This window comes from Podarcis filfolensis (assembly GCF_964270895.1).
Source record: "Podarcis filfolensis genome assembly, chromosome: Z".
Taxonomy (NCBI): Eukaryota; Metazoa; Chordata; class Lepidosauria; order Squamata; family Lacertidae; genus Podarcis; species Podarcis filfolensis.
Genome location: NC_139617.1, coordinates 43,055,243 through 43,081,833, shown reverse-complemented (window position 1 = coordinate 43,081,833; position 26,591 = coordinate 43,055,243). Strand labels below are relative to the sequence as shown.

The window sequence follows — 26,591 nt, the reverse complement described above, 5'->3', positions numbered from 1 at the left end:
CAGTATTTTAACTTCTGTATGTTTTAAAATACAGTTGTGGGTATTTCTTGATTTTACTGTTTTATCTTTTTCTCTAAACTGCTTTGAGGGTTTTCTTTTTAAAAAAACAATCAAGCGGTGTATACATTTTATGAAATAAAAGGGATGGATGGATGGATGAATAGAATGTGGCAATGTAACACGTCCTGGTGAGACTTCTTTGGGTATCGCTACAGGGGAAGGTTTTTAAGAAACCTGCAACAGCTTAGATGAGGCTGGAAGGGACTCACAGCTTGGGTGCCATCCTCTTCACACTTGATCCTGCACTCGCTGTTGAACTGGAACCCGTTGGTGCAGTGGTAGAGCCCGTAGAACTTGGAGGGTGGAGGTTCGCAGGTGACAGGTGTACAAGCTCCTTCTAGCCAAGTTCCATCTTGGCCACACTGGATCTTAAAGGCCCTCCTACCGTACATTGGAGGGGGGGGCGGAGAGAAGGTAAACAGGAGAAACGGTTGATTTATTTAACACGCAGCCTGAGTTCTGTAACATTTTCCCAAGCTGCCACCACGGCAGACATTTGTGTCCCTGACACTTCAGGACCATGGTGGTGGATTTATGCTGTGTGGTCTCCTAATGAAAACAATGACTATTTCCAAAGGTCCAGCTGCTGAAGTTGCCCCCACCCCCCACCCCACACTGAAAATCTTCACCCAGACCTTAAGGTCAGTGGCTATTTTTGATGTGGGTTTCTTTTTCTCCACTCGCCATCCCTACTGAGTCATAAAACGTAGAATACCAGTAAACTTCTTTTTCCCACCAAGGTTCAAAGGGGACTCCCCAGGTTGCATATCAAAGAGGGTATTTCCAAAAGGAGGTTCCTAGCACAGAGCTGGTTTGTGAATGCAATGGCTTATAGAGACAGAATGAGAGGGGTGAGCTTTAATGGCTGGCATCTTCAATAAAGGAGCAGGTAACAAGAGGCTCCTGAGATAAACCATTAAATTGCATTCTCATGCAAAATTCCATGGAAGTCATCCTTGATGCTTTGCCCTTTTATGTGTGCGCAGGGGAGGGTGGTGGCGGCCAGGATTGTGGTTGTTGCATTTAAGCGCTATGGAATTAGAGGAAACTTTTTGGTCCCTTGATCCACTCCTGTTGTGCTCTCTTGCAACAGCTTATGCCTAGAACTCCGTCCCAAAACAGCTATGTGGCACTCCCTTTCTCCATTCCTTCAAAGGCCTCATTCTCATAAGCAACTAATAGAGGAGGCCAATTTGTTTCTGGCCTGTTCAAGACATCTGAAGAGCCCTGTGGTCTATCTAGTCCAGCATCCTGTTCTCACAAGTGGTCAACCATATACCTATAGGAAGCTCACAAACAGGACATGAATGCAATAGCATTCTCCAGAATCATGTGCCCCAGGCATTGGTATTCAGAGGTGATTTTGTGCCAGTAATGATTTCATAGAATCATAGAGCTGGAAGACACAATGAGGGTCATCTAGTCCAACCCCCAATATGGGACTCAAACCCACAACTCTGAGATTAAGAGTTATTACAGGAGGCAACTGAACCACAATGACCACTAGACTTACTGTTAACACATTCTTCTATTAAAGCAGTCCAAGTTGGTAGCTTCTCTATATATCATGTAGTGAATTTCCATAATTCAGTTGTGCTATGTGAAGTCCTTCCTTCCTTCCTTCCTTCCTTCCTTTCTTTCTTCCTTCCTTCCTTCTTTCCCAGATCTCCCACTTCAGACTTTAGTGGAGAGCATACATGGAATGTCCTCCATTGCCATGGAGCCCATTTTGTAAAACCCTCTGCTTCATGCAGAAAAAGTCAGGTCACTTCCGCACTATACATTTAAAGCTTCTGCCACTTTGAACAGTTATGGCTCCCTGCCCCCTTCCCAAATAATCATGGGAACTATAGTCTGCTAAGGGTACTGAGACTTATTAGGAAACCACTTAGAGAGCTACAATTCCCAGCACCATTTACAAACATTTTACCATGTGAGATAAGACTCAGCTGAGAGGTAGTGGCTAGGGATATATGGAAGCCTTTGTCTCATTTTTCCAATTCTAAATTCAGTTTGCCACATTTCTACAACTATTTGCATTATATATATATATAAAACCTTCATGGAAAATCTGTAAGCACAATGCAAATTTCTTCTCATACACACGTTTTTGTAATTTTTTTTTACTACTGTACAGATTTTTGCAAGGAATTCTCCCCTGCAATCCAGTTGATATGTTATTTTCACTAGTACACTCCTGTTTATGCACACTTATCCCCTAAAATATGCATTTTTGTAAATACTGTTTGACTGGAGAACTACATCACAAAATTAAGAGAACTGCAGAGTTTGAAGGATGGCTGTTCTTGTATTCCCCCTAGAAGTGCAAATTAGGTTTGCCTTTACATACAAGCAGAATTAAATTTCTTCCCCATTCCTGGTCATGAATGGCCAAAGGTCATCGAAGAAACTTCATGGCCGAGTAGGGATTTGAACCCGGGACTCCCAAGTCCTAGTCCAGCACTCTAACCAGTACACCAGACTGATTGTAAATTATCAGTAATGAAAAGAGGCACAGCAACCTTTTGCAGTACCCACTTACTTCCTTGCCTTCCGAGAGGATCCTGGGACATGGTAACCTGGCTTGCATTTATACTTGCAAAAGGAACCAACTTTGTGTTTCTCTTCACGACAGCGAGCAGTTTGGAGGTCGGCACTGGGGACTAAAGGAGGAGCTGGGCACATCAGTTCACAGAGCGCCTCAGGAAAGGACCAGAGCCCATCTTCCAAGCATGTCAAGTTGCTGTTGTTCCCTGGACAGAGACAGAAGTGAGAGTGAGTTGTGATGTGAAGAGTAATGCATGCCAAAGAATTTGGTGAGCCGAAGGCTGTGTTAACTAGGGATGGTCTGACCCAGTATAAGGCAGACTCCTGTGTCCCTATGCTCTTTAGATAAAGGACCATAGCTCAGTGGCAGAGCATTTGATCCCAGCTTCAGTCTCCGACAACTCCAGGTAAGACTGCGAGAGACTCCCTATATGAAACCCTGGAGAGCCATTGCCAGTCAGTGGAGACGATATTAAGCTAGATGGACTAATGTTTTGGCTCAGAATAAAGCAGCTTCTTATTTTTTTAAGAGTGTATAATTAAAGCAACATACATCTTCAAAACATCACCAAGCATCACATAAAACAGGGGAAGGGAGCTGGGTGTCTTCCCAATGTTAAGCATGGCTTATGGTCAGAGATGCTGAGAGTAGTAGTCCAACAATATCTGGAGGGCCACAGGGTCCCCAAACTTATATAAAAAAGAAAAAGAGTTCTGTATTTTGGAGTGTACTACTGAAGTGATTAGACATGACTAACTTAGGTTCATAAACCATGGTGAGACCACCCTGAGTAAAACTTAGTTGGCTGCAATCCAATAAAATTCAGAAATGGGGGGAAACAATGTGCATGTCGAGCTAAGCCAAAGTATGTTCCCCAATATATTAGCTTTCTATGTGCAGGGATGTTGGTGAGCATTTCATCATGTGACCCTCCCCCCCTTGCATACAATCTACAGTGATACAACTCAGAAGAAAGTTATTCACATTGTGTGTTCTGAAACAGAAACTTTTAGAAGCCGCCTTGTCAGTATTACAGGCCAGGTACTTACCAGGCAACGAAATGCCACTTCAAAGTAGTTTTGTAAATTGTTTGGAGACCTTTATGTGAAACAACCAATTATCAAGTTTAAATAAAATAACAACAATATGTGATTGCCCAGTGTAGCCTTTGGAAAAGTGGCAAGATTGTAAAGGATGATGGCATTATCACATATTGTGCCTTCTGTGAGCCAAGGGATTCATTTCATAGTCCTTACTTTATTCATGTCCACAGTAATTCAGGCCATAATGTCTTTCATATTGGGAGCTAATCAGTGGTGTAGCATGGGAGGGGTGATTACTGGGGCGATTCCCCTGGGCGCAAAATTCTTAGAGGGCGCAAATCACACTATGCCACTGAGCTGCAGCAGTCCTCAAGTTGCCGTGAGACTGGGAGGGGGCTCCCTTTTCTGGCCCGGTAATGCATGGAGTGCACGGAGCACGTGTCTCCCATGAGGCTGGGTGGGTTGTGAGAAGGGAGTCTGGCAGTTGGCCAAGGCCAGGCCCTCCCATGCTGTGGTGGAGCCCCCTGTCACTGCCTTCCTTCTTTGGCCCCTCAAGTCTTTTGCTTGTAGGCACGGCACGCCACATGCTTCTCATGCCATGATTGGTGCCATTGCCATGTGCCCTGGGTTGCTGCTGTGCCTGGTGCCCCCCTTGGCTCCCTCCTGTCCCTGCTTTGGGGCAGAGGTTGCTGGAGGCCTCACAGCACTACAGAACTCCCAACCCAGGCCCCCATATGGGAGCAGGCAGCTGCAGGCATGGTGGGGCACAGCAGGAGCACACAGCATGGAAGGAGAAATGACTGCACAAGCCTATAGAAAGTTGACATATACAAATCAGGTCACAGGTCTATCTATTGTCTATACTGACTGGTAGCAGCTCTCCAGGTGTTCAGGTAATGATGTCTTTAGTCATGCCTTGAGATGTTGGGGATTGAACCTGGGACTCCCTCACAGAGCTGTAATTCTAAGTGTGGTTTAACTGTCAATCCTTCTTTCCAGAGGACTCTGAGAATTATAGTTCTTTGAAGAGACACTGGATCTCCGAAAAACCCTCAGCATCCCTGACAAACTAGTTCCTATGATTCTTTGTGGGAACCATGGCTGTTTAAAGTGGCATGATACTGCTTTAAATGCATAGTGCAGATGGGAGCCTGTTGTATGGGAGTCTGTTGTGCTGGATTTGCGAACAAGGTAAGTAAACCACAGTTTAGAATCTTGGACTTTGTGGGGTCCCTGAATACTTTTTGTTTCTTTTAACAAATCTGACGTTTTACATAAACTGTTAAAATAAATTAATAAGTAAAAGAAACAGGGAAACTCTAAGAAAGACAATATTGTTCTGATATGAAAAAATAAACTTAATGGCTACACAATTATTCGTTAATCTGTGTAGAAATAACTATAATATAGTTTACATATAAGCTAAGTAAGAAATCATGAGGTATTTTCATTTAAAGGAACTACTTTAAAAACCTCCAGAGACACAGAGTCCACCTTGGAAGGTGGTAAACTCCTTCATTTGAGCTTCTTAAACAGAGACTGAATGGTCAACTTCAAGGGCTTCAGACGCAAACCTTTCCCCCCCCCAAAAAAATCTCAAAATAGAGAACAGTTTTTCAGACATTTCAGCGATTTTCAACCAGACACTACATATGGGCTTATTGCAAATAGGTGGGAAGGTTAATGCTATGTTGCCTCTTAAACCTGACTCAGTTTAGAGGTTCCACATGTCTTAATCTAGTGGCAGGAGTCAATGAAGAGAAAGACAAGAATGAAGGAAAAGAAAGAAGCAGTGATGCTCAGATGTTTGCCTGGAAAAGGGGGGGGGGAGCAAGAGGGCTTCTGTATCTTTTCCCCTCCCAACAGCCATGAGCTGTTGAGGTATTTTTGTACAGTTCTGAAAAGCTCCCTTCCTGGTCCAGCGGCTCTGTTTTTCTCCTGTCTGACTCACACAGCATGTCCGCAGTCCAGCGCAGATGATCTCATACTTGCTACGGCAGGGTGATGAACTGTGACATTAAAAAACAGTGGTTTGTGTGACATCAGTGGTCAAATTAAGGAGTGAGTCATCCCAGCTTCCCGACTCAAGGAGCTTGCTGGCTGAGCCCTATTAGTCATCGTTTTGTGATTTGGCGCCCAGAACTTCTTTTTCTCCTCCCCACCCCCCATTTCACTTTTGACAGCTACCGGTCCAAGTGTTGCCGTAATGCTCAAGTTGCAAGCAGGGTGGGTTTCAGGCTACTTCAGAATGCCGAAAGCAGCCTCTTCTTGGTCAGGCCAAGACCCTGTGCTTAGACCAGGATCTTTTCTCAGAAGCCAACAGACATTTCTCAGCTTTCCAGCCACAGTCCAGAAAGCTTGCACCTCAAACATCTGAGTTCAAATTTATTCCATGAATATGCAGGCTGGACCAATGTTGCTCTTTCCAGGCTTTGCTTGTGGACAATGCTTTCTCACATTCTATGCTGAGTTGAGCTGTTGGGTGGTTCCTCGCGTGGTGAAACGGGAAGGGGCCGCAGCTCAGTGGTAGAGCATCTGCTTTGCATGCAGAAGGAAACTGTAGGTAGAGCTGGGAGCATCTCCTGCCTGAAGTTCCTGGAGCGCCACTGTCAGTCACTGTATCCAATACTGTGCTAGATGACCCAATTGTCTGACCCTGTATATGGCAACTTCCTGTGTTCCTATGTATCTATATTGCAGTTTCATATAATGCTGAGATATTATTTTTTAAAAAAATGTTAAGTGGTTTAGAAATGCTTTTAAATAAAAATAAACAAACATTCATTTACTTACACATTTTAGAGTAGAATTGGGAATAGGTTTACGAAAGAACATACACAAAATTATAGTGGGCTGGAAATAAAACAGATCTACCTCCATTACATTTGTATGCATTGGCTGATATGAACTGGCTCTTGATAAGGGCTCAGCAGTGCTTAGTCAGGTGGCAGAGATAGTACTGAAGCCTATGTGGTGCCCTTGTGGAGCAGAGCTCAGTATACAAGGTTTAAGGGTTGTCAGTGCGCACGCGTGTGCTTTACAACCAAGCAATATATAAATTTTGTGAAAGAAAGAAAAAAGGAAAGGTAGGCAGAGATCAGGTATTGCTGAGACACAAGGCACTGGAGCCTGGGAGCAGTGCTAGGAGACAACACACACAACACGGTAGCCTACCCACACTTGCATGTAACACCGAAGCATAAGGATCCATTTTACGCTTGTGTCCTTCCTGCTTACCCTTGAGCTGGGCAGGAGGCTTACAAGTGAAAGAACATCTCTTGCCAAAGGTGGTGCCCTCACTGCAGTTGAAGGTGGCTGGGTAGACATGATACTGGTCAGGGAACCCACAGTCCACAGGTTCGCAGGCTACCTGCTTGCTCCACTTCCCATCCACACAGGTCATGGTGACACTGGGCTCCACCTGAAAAAGGAAGCATGGACTCATTAAGAGCTGAATGAGACATGGTGGGAGCCCCCAAAACCATTTATTGGCTTTGCCCCAATTGCTTGTAAATTGAGTTTGAGCCCATGGCCACTTGCCTTTTGGGGGGGCAATTATTTTTATTGATTTTCCATAATTTATAACAAATTATCACCATATTGGTACAAAATAGTACAAATTTAATACAAATTTAAAAGCTGACCTCCCATCTCCCCAGATGTTTCCTCTCTCTTTTTCTCCATGCATTGCTGCTCCTAGTACAACAACTTTTCCAACTGTATGTCAAAATTCATTCATCCCTTCTCCCTGCACATCACCTGAACAAGTACCAGTTTCTGCTTTGACTTTTATACATTGTTATAACAGGTCAGTGGGCAACCTTCACCATCTCCAAGTTCCCTTTCCTATAGGTGATTATTATTATTATTATTATTATTATTATTATTATTATTATTATGTCATGGAGTGGAAGAGCAGTACTATTGGAACACACACTGCAAGCTTCCCACCATCAGGCTGCAGGATGGAAACAGATGCTACATGATAGGCAAGAGCCAATGTAGTCTGGTGGTTAAAGTGTTGGACTAGGACCTGAGACACCAATTCCCCATCTAACCCAGCATCCTATTCTCACAGTGGCCAACCAGATGCCTCAATGGGAAACTTGCATGCAGAATCTGAGCATAAGAGCACTTTCCCCTCCTGTGGTTTCCAGCAACAGGTATTCAGATGTACTGCTGTCTCCAGCTGTGGAGGTACGGCAGAGATACCGTTATTTTATTATTTATTATTAGTCAGTTGTTAACATAAACAAATAATCAAGTTTATTTCTAAATGCGGGAACAAGCTTATGGTTTCAGTTAATTTTTCTCTTGTCAGTTTCTTATTCTTAGTTCCTAACAACTTCAAACTGATTATTCCCAACTATCTATCTGACTCCACCTAACAATTCCTCTCACTCTCTCACAATACAACTCTACCAACCCACACCTAATCCTCCCTCTTCCTTCTTCAACTCCCAAACCTTAACTCTCAACTCCCAAACCTCAACTCAAGCTTCCAATAGATCTTCTTCTCCATGAATTTGTCTTATCCTACTGCCATCTAGGTTGGTGGCCATCACTGTCTAATGCAGTAGTAAATTCCAGAGTTTAAACGAGCTGTGTGAAGTACCGTATTTTTCACCCCATAGGACGCACTGGCCCATAGGACACACCAGGTTTTTGGGGGGGGAAATAAAGAAAAAAAATTATTTCCCCCCAGGTGCTTGTGGGGCCGGCAGTGGGGAGAAGCGCTATTCTCCCCGCCGCCAGCCTTCAGACCAGGTCCGGGGACAGCGGGAAGACGCGCTGCGCCTCCCCGCTGTCCCCGGAGCTTGTGGGGCTGGTGGCGGGAAGAAGCACACGTCTCCCCGCCGTCAGCCTCCAAACCACATCAGGAGACAGTGGGACCTTGTGGGGCTGGTGCTGGGGCTCTCCTGAAGCCTGGAGAGCGAGAGGGGTCGGTGCGCACCGACCCCTCTCGCTCTCCAGGCTTCAGCGAAAGCCTGCATTCGCCCCATAGGACGCACACACATTTCCCCTTCATTTTTGGAGGGGAAAAAGTGCGTCCTATAGGGCGAAAAATACGGTACTTTCTGTTCTCTGTCCTGAATCTTCCAATATTTAGCTTCATTGGATGCCTATGAGTTCTAGTGTTATGAGAGAGGTAGATGAACTTTTCTCTATCCACTTTCTCCATGTCTTGCGTAATCTTATAAACCTATAACTTGTCACCTCTTGTTCACCTTTTCTCTAAACTAAAAAGTCCCAAATGCTGCAACCTTTATTCATAGGAGAGTCACTCCATCCGCTTGATCATTTTGGATGCCCTTTTCCAAACCTTCTCCAACTTTACAATATTCTTTCTGAGATTAGGTGACCAAAACTGTACACGGTAAATGCGGTTGTGCCATACATTTTTACAACGGCAATACATCAACAGGTTTATTTTCAATTCCTTCCCTAATGATCCCTATCATGGAGCTTGCCTTCTTCACAGCTGCCACACCATGAGTTAGAATATTCATTTAGCTAACTACTATGACCCCAAGGTCTCATTCCTGATCAGACACTGCCAATTCAGACCCCATGAGTGTGTATGTGAAATTAACTTTTAAAAATTGCCCTGACATGCATCACTTTACACTTGTTTACACTGAATTGCAATTGTCATTTTATTGGCCATTCACTCAGTTTGGAGAAATCCTTTTGGAGCTTTTCACAATCTTTTTGTTATAGTGACCCTAAAAATCTTGTATCGTCAGCGAACTTGGCCATATCATTGCTCACTCCTAACTCTAGCTCATTTATGAACAAGTTTAAACACACAGATCCCTTGGGGACTCTGCTTTCTATATCTTCCCATTCATATAACTATCTGTTAAGCCCTGCTCTTTACTTCATGCAACTTAACAAATTCCTGGTCAAACCATTTTTTTCTCCAAGCATTTTGAAAGTCCAGGTTACTTTGTCATCTGGATCGCCTCTATCTATATGCTTATTGACACTCTCAAAGAGTTTTAATAGGTTTGTGAGACAGAACTTTCCCTTGCAGAAGCCATGCCGCCTCTGCTTCAGTCGGGCTTGTTCTTCTATATGCTTGGTTATTTTATTTTTAACAATACTTTCCACCATTTTTCCTGGGACAGACATTAAGTTAACTGGCCTGTAATTTCCAGGATTCCCCCTGGATCTCTCTCTTTTTTTAAAATGGTGCCACATTGGCTACTTCCCAGTCCTTAGATATGGAGGCTGATCTGAGAGACAAGCTACATATCTTTTTGTTAGACGATCAGTGATTTCACATTTGTGTTCTTTGAGAACTCCCAGCTGGATGTCATCCAGACCCAGCAATTTCTCAGTTTTAATTTTTTCTATTAGGCTTCAATATTCATCTCTTGTCACCGCTACCTGCCTCAGGTAGGGCAGGGAGAGATCCCCGTCCGAAATCCCAGGGACTGATTGCAAGTCAACAAAGACAATACTCAAATAGATGGACAAATGGTCTGACTCTGTATAAGGCCGCTTACTAATTCCTATATCACGGGTCAGAAACCTTTTTCAGCAGGGGGCCAGTCCAGTGTCCCTCAGACCTTGTGGGGGGCCAGAATAGATTTTGAAAAAGAAAAAAAGAATGAATTCTTATGCCCCACAAATAACCCAGAGATGCATTTTAAGTAAAAGGACACATTCTACTCATGTAAAAACACACTGATTCCTGGACCGTCCGTGGGCCGGACTGAGAAGGCGATTGGGCCAGATTCGGCCTCCGGGCCTTAGTTTGCCTCTCCATGTCCTATATGAACAATCTGAGCCAAACAGAACATACGTGGAATGGTTAAATGGCAACACCTACCACACAGCTGACTGGGACACTGTGAAACTATGTGTGCCCCCCCCCAGAAAGGGGGGGGGGAGAGAAGAGAGATCTGATTCAGGTCTGGCAATGTCGGGAGTCTGGTTCTGCCAAGCATTGATGTGTGCTTATGAAAGCATGGGGAATTTTTCCAGCATACATCAAAGGGAAGCTGAGTCCCCATTTGCCAAGGCACCCTAATAGTTTCAGCAGCTTGGGACCTATCTGCTTTTGATATATGGCTGCTTTTGGATGGGAAAAGCAGCCTTACAGCACACCTCCTGTCTAAGGAAGACAGGCAGTTCCCCAAATGGACACTTCCCCCTGCAGAGTTTTCCAAGCCAGTAAACTGATGCAAAACAAGGAATGCCTGCTATAAATTGGACTAAGGAATTGGTGCAGTTTGGAATCTTTCAAGACCTCAAGTTTAGTTTATTTGGTCTACAGACCATAAATGTCATATACAGTATAGGATGATCAGGAGTGAAAGGACAACAATCCACAAATCTATGCGCCTCTTTCAAAGTTGTCTAATTTTCTTCTAAAGCCCTCTCAGCCAGTGGCTATGTTACCGGATCTTGTGACAGCATTTATTTTATTTTTTAAAAGGAAATGCTAACTTAATAATAAAAGAGACAAAGGCTGCAATCCTATGCCGACTTACTTGGAGTAAGCCCCATTGAATTCAGTGGAGCTGAATTTATTTACAGTGGTACCTCGGGTTAAGAACTTAATTCGTTCTGGAGGTCTGTTCTTAACCTGAAACTGTTCTTAACCTGAAGCACCACTTTAGTTAGTGGGGCCTCCCGCTGCCACTACGCGCCCCCGTGCGATTTCTGTTCTCATCCTGAAGCAAAGTTCTTAACTCGAGATACTATTTCTGGGTTAGCAGAATCTATAACCTGAAGCGTCTGTAACCTGAAGCATATAACCCGAGGTACCACTGTATTTATTTCGAAACATTTGTAAAAATAAATAAATGTAAAAGCACAAATGATTTACAAAAAGATAAAAGAAGAACATCAAGAAAAAAATCACAAGACTACTTTAAAACATACAAAAGTTAAAATCCTAAAATTGATTAAAATTACCTCTGTTCTGTAAGCATCTGGATAGGCTTGCCTAAACAAGACTGTTTTTTAGCAAGCACTGAATAGAGTACAGTGAGAGCACTGCTTGATCTCAATAGACAGGGAGTTTAAAAGTGCAGGTGTTATTGATGAGCTTTCCGAGTTATACACCCTTCCAGACATACCTTCTGCAGTGCTATAGTTTGTGAATTCTTCATGCATTTTTTAAAAGTCCTCACAAAAATTTGTCACAGTTTTAGTGCAAACTTATCCCAACGTGCACATTTTTGCAAGTTCTTCCCCCTAATACATTACTGCATGCTATTTCCACAAACACAAAGCATTTGCAAACCTTCCCCTAACATACATATTTTTATTAATTTTTGGGGGTAAACATTTGGTTTGAGAGCTGCCTTGCACTATGTAGAGAAGAGTGAATTCAGAAACTGGCTGCATTTTGGGAATAGCAGTTTAGGGAGTTTCATATAGAAATGGAACTGAATTTCTCCCCATAACTAGGCTGTTATCCAGTGGAATATCCTCTGTTATCTTTAACAAATAATATGGTAACAGTAATGCATACCCTACAGAACACACACAAACCCTTTGTAGTGCTGCTGGTTTGCAAAATCCATCCGCTGCCCCTTTCAACTGGACCCTATACAGTCCCTTTCCCCCAAAGAACTGGCTGCTGCATTTTGAAAGAGGAGCCTCAAATTGAACCCACATGAGGCTGGCCTTTTCTCTCTCCCTCTCAGCTCCCGCATGATTGATTAATTTTTTACAGAGCATTAAGGAGCTGTCAAGTTTTAAGCAGCACCTCCTGACCACAGAGGCAGCAGAGGAGGAGAGGCTGCGATGACACCAAGCCACCAACTGAGAGAGTGGCAGCTTGTTACTAAACAGGGGTGGGGGTTGCAGAGGCAAGAGGTGGGAAACAGGGAGGAAGTTCAACCATCAAACAAATGACACAGGCAAAGAAGCACATGCACTACTGGATTGCTATTATTGCAGGGGGGAATTTTAGTCAGTGGCAAAGCTCTTATCAGTACACAAAAATGAATTCCAAACCCTTGATAGACAACGTGTGCGCGCGTGCATGTGCTTGCTTGTGAAATTGCAGCGTATTTGTGTGCAAGCAAAATCGCTTGTGATGTGGAGAGCTGCATGCAAAGGCCCTCTCAGAATTCTGCACCTGATTTGCAGGCAGACAAATGGAAGAACCACAGCTTACTGGTAGAGCGTTTGCTTTGCATGAGGTGAGTCCCAGGTCAAATCCCCGGCATTGCCAGGCATGGCTGGAAATAATCCCTGTCTGCACTCACTGTAGACAATACTGAGCTAGGTGGACCAAAATTCTGACTCAGGCAGTTTCCTAGGTGTTCTGAACTCAGGATCCCAACCATTATATTGGAGAAGGGCTGTTGCTCAGTGGTAAAATGCAGAACCATCACATGCAGAAGGTTCCAGGTTCAATCCACAGCATATCCAAATAAGGTGGGGAGAGACCCATGTATGAAAACCCTGCAGAAGTACTTCCCATCAGTGTAGACAATACTTAGCTAGGTGGACCCACGATCTGGCTCTGCATAAGGCAGCCCCCTATGTTCCAAACTGAACCTTTCACCAACCTCCTCCAAGAGTGTGGAAGAAATTTTTCAAGAATATAGAGGCCTCACCTAATCTGAGATTATAAACTATATCTTATTTACCTTGCACCTAAATCCATCACTGCTGCAATAGAGGCCTCATCCACACAATGCAGTTAAAGCTCTATGATACAGTGGTACCTCTGGTTACAGACACTTCGGGTTACAAACTCCGCTAACCAGGAAGTGGTTGCTCCGGGTTAAGAACTTTGCCCCAGGATAAGAATGAAAATTGCAGGATTGATGGAAGTCAAAAATTTGAATAAGATGTAAAAGTATGTTTAATTACTGTTGAAAAAGATATGTTAAAAAAACTAATAAAAATTTATATATATATAAAAAGAATGGAAATTGCACACCAGCAGTGCAGGGGTAGCAGGAGGCCCCATTAGTGAAAGCATGCCTCAGGTTAAGAACTGCTTCAGGTTAAGATTGGACCTCTGGAATGAATTAAGTTCTTAACCCGAGGTACCACTGTACAACTGCTACAGTCATGGCTTTCCGCAAAGCATCTTGGAAACTGTGGCTTATTAACTGTGGCTTAACTGTGACTTTCTGATGGTTGTGAGGAGACCTCCCTTCCCCTCACACAGCTACAGTTCCTAGAGAATAGGTACTGATTGCTAAACCTCATTCTTTCTTCCCTTATCTCTTTCTTTCTGCCCCCACCTGCTCTCCCCTTATTCCCTCCTCCCTTGCCATTTGAATGAAATTAGGCTGAGGGACACATGAAATTCAGCCAAGGGCCACAGGTTGCCCACCCCACCATAGATCCTGGAGCAGGGAGATATTTTTCTACGTGTGTTAAAAAGAAAGAAATCAGCAGCTTGCACCTATTGGGATCAGCTCTTTCTCTACGTTTACTCAATGAAAAGAAAAGGAAGCAGTACCATATGTGGAAAGGACAAGTGCAATTAATATTTCCTCAACATTTCCTTAGTTTAAATCAAAAGTCAATGGTCCATTACTGCTGCCTTGGCTTACTAGTTGGCCACTATCTGTAGACACCAGCAAAGCCCTCTCCCGTGTGCCCTAGCACATTATGAGGGCTAGCGAAATAAGCAAGGTCACCTCTCATTTCTGCATGGCATAGAGATGGCAAGAGACAGCAGGAGTTTCTCTCTAACATTGCTGCTTCTGGATATGAGACCTTCAGGCTAGGGCCTGAATGTCCTGTTCACCAAAGTTTTGGGGTGCATTCGCCTCTGGTGAGCTGGCGAGTGGATTTGTAGATGCTGGCCTAGGTTAATGTCTGCATTGTGAAGAACTTAAGCAAAGCCCTCCTAGATCAGGCTAAAAGCCCAGTCAGTCCAGCATCCTTTTTCTCACAGTGGTTAGCCAGATGTCTACAGGAAGCCAGCAAGGAGGACCAGAGCATAACAGCACTCTGCCCACCTGTGATTCCCAGCAACTGGTATTCAGAGACTTACTGGAGTCTACAACTCAATGGTAGATTACATAATCTGCATGCAGGAGGCCCCAGTTTCAATCTCCCTGTCATCTCCACTCAAAAGTGATGGGAAAGACCTCTGTGTGAAACCTTGGAAAGCCACAATCAGTCAGCATTGGGACAGGACTCAGCTAGATGGGCCAACGGGCAGATTCCCTACATGCATCCAAGCCCCAAAACCTCAGTGGAGAGAGACTGCTGTGTGTGTGTGAATTAACTAAGTACCCATTTGCCTTGCAAGCAGGGCTCCTTGATCAAAACCAGGCACACTAACTGGCTCTAATCTCCTGCCGCCGCCAACCCCCCCGCCCCGCCCCACAGAGGGCTCCCTGCCACAAAAACGATATGGATGGTGATTTGTTTGGTTTGCAGATTCTTGCACTTCTTGACGATAAGGGCCCATTTCCCAAGCATTTCCTTGTTCAGTAAGTCAGGCTCATTTGAGAATTTGTTTTCCGTACTGCAAGAAGTGATCAGCTTTAGGGAGGTTCTGGTACTGGTGCCAGTTAGCATGAAGGAAGTGGGGGTGGGATGAGGCCCAGTCTGCAGTGTCCTCTGTTGGGTCTGCAATTAAATCAAAAAGGGGTTGACTCATCCTGGACTCCCCTTCCCCCACACGCACCTCAAGTATCTCCCCTTGGTAGCATTATGAAGGGTCTTAGTGTTTTCACAAAATGATGCTATATAAACCTCTAGGCGTAGCCCACCCACTTGCAAATTTGTCCTCAATTAACACTCTCAATGAATGCTCTCCACAGCGCGGCCCTTGAATGTGCAGAAAGTTGTGAAACTGCTTTGTGCATGTGTGTGCTAAACCTTGGATTTCTCTTCTTCGCATAGAGCCAGTGGAAAGAGAAGTAAACAAGCAATTGGTGGGGCGGGGTGATGCTGAGTGTGTGTGTGTGTGTGTGTGTGTGTGTGTGTGTGTGTAGGGGTGGGGAATAGTAGCTGCCAGCTCTCTCCTGGAAGAGACAAGGAGGAAGTCAGTTGGTGCTGAGGCCACGTTAGGGTAAGATCTGTCACAATGAAGGCCCAGATAGGGGACTCACTCTAGGTGGATAGCAAAAGGAACATAGGAAGCTGGCTTATCCTGAGTCAGACTATTGGTCCATCTAGCAGAGTACTGCCTACACTGACTGGCAGAGGCTCTCCATGATTTTAAGCAGGGGACATTCCAAGCCCTACCTGGAGATGCCAGAAATCTGGGACCCTCTGCATGCAAAGCAGATGCTTTGCCACTGAGCTATGGTGGGCTTTCTCTTCATAGCTATAGGGTTGTATCCCATGCTAGTTCTACTCACAGTAGTCCCATTGAAAACAGTTTCCATGCCTTACTTAGATCCATTAATTTCACTGAGCCTGCTATCACTGGATACAACCCATACAGTCTGAAATGGGTCTAGTGGTTGTGCAGTTCAATCCCTGCAGGCACTCTAAGACAACCATCCTGTGTATCACCTCCCAGACCCAACCCACAAGGATCCCTATTTATCAGGAATGGTACCTATTTCAGTGGTGCCATTAAGACAGGGCTTTGAAGGACAGAAGTCCAGAGAGGAGGCAGGGAAGGAAAGCCCCCCCCCCCCAATCAAACTGAGGCAACATAGTACAGCTTCATAGAGTGGTATATTAAGAACAAATCAATGCAGACATTTTCAACTGGAAGCCACATTTCACTTAACTAAAGTACTCCAACTCTATATTTCATTGATCCCATATATATCCCTATCACAAGGAGAAGTGGGAGGTGTCAAAAAAAAATTCATGAGACTTATTAATATAACTCAAACAAGGGGCAACAGAATGCAACAAAGTGATCATGCCTTAACCTAATGTTGTAATTATTATTATTATTATTATTATTATTATTATTATTATTATTATTATTTTATTTATACCCCACCCATCTGGTTGGGTTTCCCCAGCCACTCTGGGCAGCTCCCAACAGAATATTAAAAACACAATAAAACATCAAACAGTAAAAATTTCCCTAAACAGAGTTGCCTTCAGATGTCTTCTAAAAGTCATATAGTTGTTTATTTCCTTGACATCTGATGGGAGGGCGCCACTACCAAGGAGGCCCTCTGCCTAATTCCTTGCAACCTCACTTCTCACAGTGAGGGAACCGCCAGAAGGCCCTCGGCACTGGAGCTCAGTGTCTGGGCTGAACGATGGGGGCAGAGAGGCTCCTTCAGGTATACTGGGCTGAGGTCATTTAGGGCTTTAAAGGTCAGCACCAACACTTTGAATTGTGCTTGGAAACATTCTGGGAGCCAGTGTAGGTCTTTCAGGACTGGTGTTATATGATCTCGGTGGCCACTCCCAGTCACCAGTCTAGCGGCCACATTCTGAATTAGTTGCAGTTTCCGGGTCACCTTCAAAGGTAGCCCCACATAGAGCACATTGTAGTAGTCCAAGTGACAGATAACCAGAATATGCACCACTCTGGCAAGACAGTCTGTGGGCAGGTAGTGCCTCAGCCTGCATACCAGATGGAGCTGGTAGACAGCTGCCCGGGACACAGAATTGACCTTAGTTTGAAGAAGAAGAAGAAGAAGAAGAAGAGGAGGAGGAGGAGGAGGAGGAGGAGGAGGAGGAGGAGGAGTAGTTTGGATTTGATATCCCGCCTTTCACTCCCTTTAAGAAGTCTCAAAGCGGCTAACATTCTCCTTTCCCTTCCTCCCCCACAACAAACACTCTGTGAGGTGAGTGGGGCTGAGAGACTTCAAAGAAGTGTGACTGGCCCAAGGTCACCCAGCAGCTGCATGTGGAGGAACAGGGACGCGAACCTGGTTCCCCAGATTACGAGACTACCGCTCTCAACCACTACACCATACTGGCTCTCAGTAGTTGGGTGTGAGTGTGTGTAGATACAAGATTCATTGTTCCACCAACTTCACCTACCCGGCTTCACCTACCACTGGCATATGGCCCAGAAGGGAATGTGGCCTTCAGGATTAAAGAAGTCCCCAGCCCCTGCTATAACCCATAGCACTGCCTACTATTATATTATGAGATCCTGTATCTCTTTAAATGATGGTGAAACCATTCCCCCCACCCACCCAACCCAGACAGCTATTCCCTCACCCTGGCAGATTGTGCACTGCAGCAACAAACCTGATTCTTTGCAAGATCGTCATCTCTCTGTATTTGAAGGATGTAGCCTGTCTTGCAGGTGACATTGCACTGGGCACCATTAAAACGCCCCGCACTGGAGAAGGTCAGCACAGCATTCTCAATCTCCAGTTCTTGGCAGTCAGTGGCTTTGCATGAGTAGTGGACACAACTGTTGGGGGAGAATAGGAATATTTATGCTTCTTGGTGGTTTACAAGTACAAAACCAACAACAATGTGCACAATTAAAATACACAATAAAGCAATAAAACACCTGTAATCAAAATGCTCAATAAAACAAGTTCATCTAGGTTGCATTCACACAGCACTTTATTCCATTTTCCCAGCTGTAAATTTCTGCATTATATTTGAGCTTTCACACAACATAAAAGCCATTTCTGGAAAGCGAGCAGAATATAGTGGAAGTTTTGTGCTCGTTTCCATGTTAATTGGTTCCAAAAATAATCCATTTGCAACCCCATAAACCCAGAAAATTGCAGGAGTAAAGTGACAAAACTTGAGGTAGTATGCAAGCTTACAGCTCCCTCCTGCTGTTTTCATGGAGGAACCATGGGGGAACCAAAGCAGGTATGTGCGGAATGGGAGGGTGGGGGGCAGCGAAACTGTCCAATGACATTCCCACTGGTGGGAATTAAATTTATCGTGACACACCAGCATATGGGTCAAAAAGCCGCAGTTGCTTAACACAACAGGTACTACAGCATGAAAGGAACATTAGAAAACAGAACATAAGCACTAGGAAAACTAGCATCCAACTGCATCCCAAAACAGTGCTATGTTCAAAACAGTGAAAATGGTAATTAAAACAGGAGGTTGTAGCTTATCCTTTAAAACCGCTCAGCAGTTTCAGTGCCCCTGCAATGTCCAAGTTCATCATTTTAGCCACGGAGTCCCATGCAATTGCTCCCCCCCACCCCCTTAAATTATCCTTACAACATGCAAAATTCTTCCCTCGCCAAACCTTTCAAGGACTATGTTTCAGCAAGATTCAGTAGGACTCGGCTGAATTATACCTAAGCTCCTAATTGCCAAAAAACCCCACCCCCATTATTCCATTTGGAAGATTGAAAAGGCGAGAGAGGAACGCAAGGAGATCAATACCATGAGATGAAACTGGGGAGGGAAGCATTACGGAAGGAGTGCTAATGATTGCTGACTTTAGCATGGAAGGCACTGCATTGGTATTCTATAGCATCCAACTGCCTGCTGAAGGATCAACCACCCTGCTCTCATTTACCTTCACAGCAAGCCCTTGGATTGAAAGGGAGCACTTTGCCCAAGGCCTGCCTGGTTGTCTTTTTACCTTTATGAGCTAGTTGCAGTGGGGGCTGGTGCCCATTGGGAGAGGCAGGGTGGAAGGCAGGTAGACCAATAATAGGTGGAGGCAGAACCAATGACAGGCAGAGCCATTGGGGGCTGGCAGGAGGCATACTGGAGTTGATGGGGCAATGCCCCATTTGTCCCATGGACCAGCCTCCACTGACCACTTGCAGCACAGCGCTTTAAGCTGATTTTTGCCATGATTCATGGCGCAGTTGTGACAATGTCACAGTGTATCTGTTAAAGCTGGGCTTCCCAGAGTGGTCAGTACTGGTCCTCCCCCAGATCAAAAAGTGGCTAGGGGTGGAAAAGAAGTGTGCAAGGCATACTGCGAATAATTTAATTAGGAACTAGGTGCCTCAGAAATGCCAATGGGTGTGTGCAGAGTTCAACTCCCTTTCCAATGATGCTACTCAGTATTTAACAGGCTGTTTTATTTCCCCTAACATTGTTTGATTCCTAGTCATGGAGATCGGTCATTAATAAATGTTGACTATATATCAATATATCTCAACTGTATTTTATTTATAGTCATAAGAATTTGGGTTGGGGTCGCTGACAACATTATAAGCTCATCAAGAGATCAAGGGATGAACTCAGAAGTTTGGGAAATGCTGTGAAATCAGCATGGGTTCAAACTTCTGTCATGCATTTCACTATCACCTCACCCCCAAGAGAAACAAAATGTGTACAAAAACCCATATATGGGGGGGGGGGAGACAGCACACACAAATTAAGTGAAAATGATGTACAGAAATGCACTATATTAACATACAGAAATTTATTGCAAAGATGGGCAGAACTATGCATAGTAAGAGAAACACATGGGTTTTTTGGTGCGTTTTGTGTAAAATATAAAACATGTATACACACTTTGATGCATTTTGTTAAGAAGAAGCAGAATTTGCAAGATGATGTGTAAATGGGCTGCACTGAATTTATAATTGGAAAAATGAGAAAATGAAAAGAACAAAAATTGATAAGATGGGTTGGGTCACAGGATGAGCAAAAGGCACAAGATTTTGGAAGTGCATTGATAAACACTAAGAGGCTGCTGTTTTGCGGCTGGTGATTGAATTCGAGAAGCTGAGAGGCTCTTTTGAGGTGACAGGTATCCCCTTCATATGTGGCACAAAATCAAACACAGGAACCAAATCTACTCTTACAGGGAGTGCTTTACATCCATGCGCAGGCCCTCCCACCAGCACCTGCACAGATGTAACTTGAAGAGGGTGATAACACAGTCTACCTGGCAGAAGCCAGCTCTTGGCTGGCCAGGCAAGGTGGATGGCAAGAAAACAAGGTTTAGTGGAACCAAGAAAAGCAAGTGTACTTGCTTCCAACGGCAAAGTATGCAGAGCAGTCACATAATTACACAGCAAGGAAAACACAGGCTACCTGTCTGTGGGAATACAGTAGAAAACTCAGAGCAAAAGAAAAGCAAAAGTAAGAGGGGAAGGGGGAGGACGGGGAAGAATGAGAATAGAAAGCAAGACACCATTTATCTTAAAAAAAAAATCATTGTAAGTGTCATTGCTTTGGGGAGAAGTGGGACTCTTGGACCCTTCACCTAGAACGTTGACTGAGCTTTCAGCACACATACCTTTAGGAGCCCAACGTGGCATTGGCAAATTTCAAAAGTGTCTCCACATGGGATTTCGCTAACATAAGGTGTGATGATATCCACCAACTTGGACGGATTTAACAAGGAAACAAACAATTATACAGATGATAAAGTGTACTAGTTATGATAGCTATGCATTTCCCCTGTTCAGAGCTTTTTTTTCAGCGGAAACTCACCAGAACTCAGTTCCAGCACCTCTAAGGTGGGCACCATTGCCATTATAAGAGAACAAGGGAGGCATTCATGGTGAATTCCGGCTGGGGTTTGAACCTGGGACATTCCACTTGCAAGGCAGATGCTGTCCCACTGATCCACGACCCTTTCCCTTAGGAATTTGGGTGGCTATGGTGGGGACAAAATGTGGGGCAAGACAAGCCTTTGGTTTGATCTAGCAGGTTCTTCTTCCTCTAGTTTTAACCACCTATTTCAATAGGTCTACTCAGGGTAGACCTATTTACTCCTTTTATTAGATCAAGAAGACCAAGATAGTTGCATCCATAGCAATAAAACAAAACAAAACAAAACAAAACAAAAAATCAATGCAGACAACATGCTCTGACCTAGATACAAGGCTTCTGATTACTGTGTTGAAATGAGATGAGTAAGCTCAGAAGCCCAGTGAACAGCCGGATCAAGTTTCAAATGAGAGGTCCAGTTTATGGACGTCTGGCCAAGCCCCAAGGCAGAAGGAGACAGAGACAGAGAAAGACCCATTGCTGCAGAGAAATGTCTGAAAGCATTGGCGAAGGGATGGTGGGTGGTAGTGGCAGAATCACATGCTCAGTTTGCTTCTCCGCCTTCCCTTTAAGCTCTTATGAGCTTAAAATGTTGGAGCGGAAATTCTTATCACGCCATTCAAGCATACACTTTGTGATCAATCAGTGCCAATGCAGTAAAAGGTGGGAGGCAACTGAAGGGATTTAATTTGTAGGGCAAAAAATCAAGGCCACACTTCTACAAAATTCCGAAGCCATTTTTTGCAGAAGGTGTGTGTGTGTTTTTCAAAAGGGTACAGAATTCTTCTTTAAATAATAATGACGATGCCTTATTCCTGTAACAACCAGTGCTTTGATGGAACTATCTCTTTGAATCTCTGCAAGAGGATACCTTTCTTAAGGTTTGGCAAATCGATGCAATCGCTCGAGAAAAAGGATTAAATACGAGATGATAACTGACTTAAAAAAAGTAATTCCAATCCACATCTGAAAACTTAAAAAAGAGGGTTTTATTGTTTTTGATGCTTTTGAACATCACCTATATACGTCAATAAACACTGTAGAAAATATACACAAAATTGCCTTTGGAAAAAGCAAGGAGGAGGGTATTTTAATTTTTAAGGCTGTTATGATTGATACCTTTGGTCAGTGCTTTTTTTCTAGAAAAATAGGTGCCAGTACTCACCATGAAGTTGTCACAGTAAGTAACAGTAAAGTACAGTAAAGCCTCCACAAGGTTAAAGTACGTATAAATAGACATATCAATGAAAATTGCATAGAAAGATGCATTATATTAAAGGAAATTGCTGTGCAAAAATGTGTACATTAGGCAAACTTCCATACAAAAATCGGCATATTTAGATAAATTTGCACTAAAATACTGGTGAATTTCCACTGGACTTTTTAAAATATAAAAGAAAAGAAAATGGCAAACTGGTGTGGAAACATCAACAAAGATCTCATTAAATTAAATTGACTTCTCCACATTTTCCAACCAGTTTGCAATTTATTTATATTTTTAAAACAAGAATTCATTGTGAAAAATCCATCATTATATTAATGCAATTTTGTCATAACATACACATTTTGGTATAAATTTTCCTCAATATGCACATTGCTGCAAAATGATTTCCCTTAATATAAAGCAATTTTTGCATGTTATTCTCACTAACATGTGCATTTTCAGGAACACTGTCTTAGTTTGTGTACATTTGCACACTTTGCTTGGCCGGAAGATACATTGCAAAATTCAGAGAAGTGTGAATTTCGAAGGATAGCCCTGTTTCGGTTTCCATTGTGTGTCAAAAAGCACACGTTTAGTAGATTCACTTCAACTGAAACTGAATCAAATGGATCACCCACCCCTAGTCCAAAGTCAAAAATGAGTGCAACAATTAATTTTACATCTGTACAGTAGATTCTTAGCACCCCGCCCCCTATCCTCAGTCTATGCAACCAATAGGCATTAAAATAGTGGAAGGATACATACCATCCAGGCCAAAAGGAAAAAGGAAAGTAAACCCTGGGTGTGAGGCATGTGGTCTGCAGAGAGGGAGGAGTGGCCTGCAGAGAGGGAGGAGAAGGTCCCAAGGGCCAGACAGAGAGGACAGGAGAGTTGCATTTGGGCTGGAGGCTCCCTGCCTACTCAGGATGTTGCTGCCCTACAACTCTCGTGGCCTTGCTGAGTGAGACTGATGGAAGGTGGGGCACAGCAACACCCAGAGGGCCCCACAGGTTCCAACACCTATGGTATATGGGAAGAACGTTGGGGAGAAGAGAGGCCCTTCACTTACTCCCTGATTCCAAGCCACAAAGAGTTTTAAAGGTCAGATTAGGTGCTGTGCAAGACCATCCTGTGTTTATACCATACCCTACAACATTTTTCCAATTAAAATGGGGGTGTCAACAACAACAACACCCCACCCATCTGACTGGGTTGCCCCAGCAAACACCTCCCCATACAGGGCTGCCTTCAGATGTCTTCCAAAGGTTTATAGTTAGTTACTTATCTCCTTGGCTCAGGGGTTGCATGCCCTCCAACATTCCTCTGATGAGAACAGGGACATCATAAGGAAAAGCGGGATATTCTGAGATCAAATAAAAAACCAGGACAGCTTCTGTGAATTCAGGACTGTCCCTGGAAAATAGGAATGCTTGGAGGGTCTGTTATGCCCAAGCCCACCCAGTGAGCTATATAGATAAATGTAGATTTCAAACTCAGATCTCCACTGATCCTACACACACACACAAACGCACACACACTGCTGTGAAAATAAATTGGAAGTGAAAAGAATTATGTACAGCTACTGGAAGTGGGGTGCAAGATTGTGTTAGAATGGATCAAGGTCTTTCTTTCTTTCTTTCTTTCTTTCTTTCTTTCTTTCTTTCTTTCTTTCTTTCATGCAGAGAGAGCCTGCCCTCTTTGAGTTGCGACTTCTTTTCCAGGATTTTCCTAGCATAGATTGAAGCTGGACCATGAAAGCCGAGGAGAGACAAAGGAGGTGGAAATAATCTACTGACATTTTCCCATGTGGGTTAAATGCCCCGTCTGCTCCCATTCACTGGGAAACTCCATGGATTCTGCTGGCAATGCCAAAGGTCAGGCACAGCTTTTCTCCTCCTGCTTCTTATTATCCCCTTGATCAGGCCTACAGAGGCTGGAAGTCTATGGGTGGTAAAGACACGGGAGGGTGAGAGAGGCGGGGTGGGGAGAGAAGAAAGGACTCACCTCTGCTCAGCCGGGCTATAGGTCTGTCCGCTTTGGCAACTGCTGACGGTGATGGGGTCAAAGTTTTGGAAGGAGCGCAAGGCCACCCCAGAGATGGCCACGAACGGAGAGCTGAAGGTGATGAGGATGGCCTGGGTATGGTAGAAATGTTGGCTAAGGTCATGAATGACAGGGATAATCAAAGGGTTTTTCCTGCAGCTCAAGCCATGGATTCCTGTCAACAAAGGAGGTAAGGGGTGATGGAGGAAGGAGGGGGGGGGAGAGAGAAGAGTTTTAAATTGTTGTTTTGTTTTCCTTTATTTATTTATTTATTTTATTCACTTACATAATTTATACCCCACTTTTCACATGTGTCTCAAAGCAGATCACTAAACAAACAAACAAACAAACAAACAAACAAATCACACGACATCCCAAATTTCAAACTTAAGATCAAAATATCAGATAATAACAACATTAGAGCAGCATTTGCGGTGTATGAGAAGAATTATATATATATATATATATATATATATATATATATATATATATATATATACGTTCCTGCTACAGAAGTTCTATCTGTGGTATGAGATCTATGACTCATTGACACGTAAATCAGTAATCAATAAAAAAATCAATTTGACCTTGATTGGGTGAGGAATATATTAGCAATTAAAGCTTTTGTTTTTTTTAAAAAAGTGTTACATGCCACCTCTGATGACTTTGGACAAAGAATGGACCCCAAAATATTTTGAATAATTAATCTGGTTTTCTCATAATACAATTTTACCTGCTAACTGAAACTTTGTAGGGATGCCCGAAGCATTTGTGTTTGTACAAAACTCCTTGAGCATTTTGCAAAAATAAAAATAAAAATGGTGCTGCACATTTATATGTAGACAACGCGTGAGGTTTTGATCCTAAAATAACTTATGAATGTTCATGGAAGTTGGGGGAAGTGTCTTCTTCCCTCCTGCCTCATGAAGCTCCCTAGGTTTCCCCCTCCAAGCTGATAATATACAAGAGGCCCTTTTAAAAATTGTTGTATTGCTTTGCTCGTGTATTTTGATCATATTTTAATGTGTGCATAAATTGCTTTAAGACCTTGTAAACCACTTGGAAACCTATTTTGCCATTAAGCAGTAAATGACAGTAATTGCAGTAGTAGCAGCAGCAAAGTAAAGGGGAAGAACTGTAGTTTAGTGATAGAACATCTACTTTGCATACAGAAGGTCCCTGATTCAATCTTTGGCATCAGTCAGTCGAGGCTGGGAACTTCCCCTGTCAGAATCCCTGGATAGTTGCTATCATTAACAGTAGGCAATACTGAGCTTAATGGACCAGTGGTCTGATTCAGTTTAAGGCTGCCCTCCCTTATACATGGAGGGCAGCACCCCTAAGCAATGTGAGACAAGATAGGGAGGAATCCTCGATAACTGAGTGGAAGTTTGACTGTGATCAAATACTTCATTCACATCAGCTATCTAGATAGGAATTCAGAACAATGCTGTTGCCACACAGACACATTTCACTGATTTATTCTCCCTCCCTTTTACTGATGATTTTTAGGATTTAAAGTGCACCTGCAGTGCCTGTCCGCTCAGTGAAAACACTTTTTGGTCTTTTCAGGGCTACTGTACCTTTATGTAGAAGCTTGCAGCTTCTTTTTCAGCCTCTGTTCAGCAGGAACATGACTTTACTGAATTGCCTCTTAATTAGTCCACGATAGAGACAGGAACCTTCAGAACAGTTTCCCTTTCATTATGAATTCATTTTTTTGTAAAGTAGTTCTATTTTTAAAAATTGTAGGTTGTAGGAGAATTTGTACTATTTTAATTATATTATTTATTTTACTGTAAATTCTTATTGTGGAGTGCCATGAGATATATTGTATGAAAGCTGCTGCAGTGTTCTGTCCTGGGCCCGTTGTTGTTCAACATCTTGGATGAAGGGATTAAGGGGATGCTCATCAAATTTGCAGATGACACAAAATTAGGAGGGGTAGCTAATGCCACAGACAGAATCAGAATTCAAAATGACCTTAACAGATTGGAGAACTGAGCCCAAGCTAACAAAATGAATTTCAGTAGGGACAAATGTAAGGTTCTGCACTTAGGCAGGAAGAAGCAGATGCACAAATATAGGATGGGGGACACCTGGCTTACTAGCAGGACATGTGAAAAGGATCTGAGGGTCTTGATGGACCACAAGCTTAAAATGAGTCTACAGTGTGATGCTGCAGCAAAAAAGGCTAATGCTGTTCTAGACTGTATCAACCAACAAAATTAGTGTCCAGATCAAGCCAAGTAATAGTCCCACTCTATTCTGCCTTGGTCAGACTGGAATACTGTGTCCAATTTGAGAAGGGTGTTGACAAGCTAGAACATGTGCAGAGGAGGGCAACCATGATGATCAAGGGTCTGGAAAC

At 43.5% G+C, this 26,591-nt stretch overlaps 1 protein-coding gene across 1 annotated transcript in view; it reads right to left on the bottom strand.

Annotated features, from left to right (window-relative positions):
- PAPPA (pappalysin 1) overlaps positions 1-26,591 on the bottom strand; it is a 236,225-nt gene that overhangs the window by 43,303 nt on the left and 166,331 nt on the right. The window contains exons 13-17 of the mRNA XM_083597139.1: positions 24,182-24,395; positions 17,776-17,944; positions 6,889-7,072; positions 2,603-2,813; positions 270-441 (exon numbers count right to left, since the gene is read on the bottom strand). Of these exons, the coding sequence (XP_083453265.1) occupies positions 270-441; positions 2,603-2,813; positions 6,889-7,072; positions 17,776-17,944; positions 24,182-24,395 (950 nt within the window). The remainder of the gene's footprint in view (positions 1-269; positions 442-2,602; positions 2,814-6,888; positions 7,073-17,775; positions 17,945-24,181; positions 24,396-26,591) is intronic.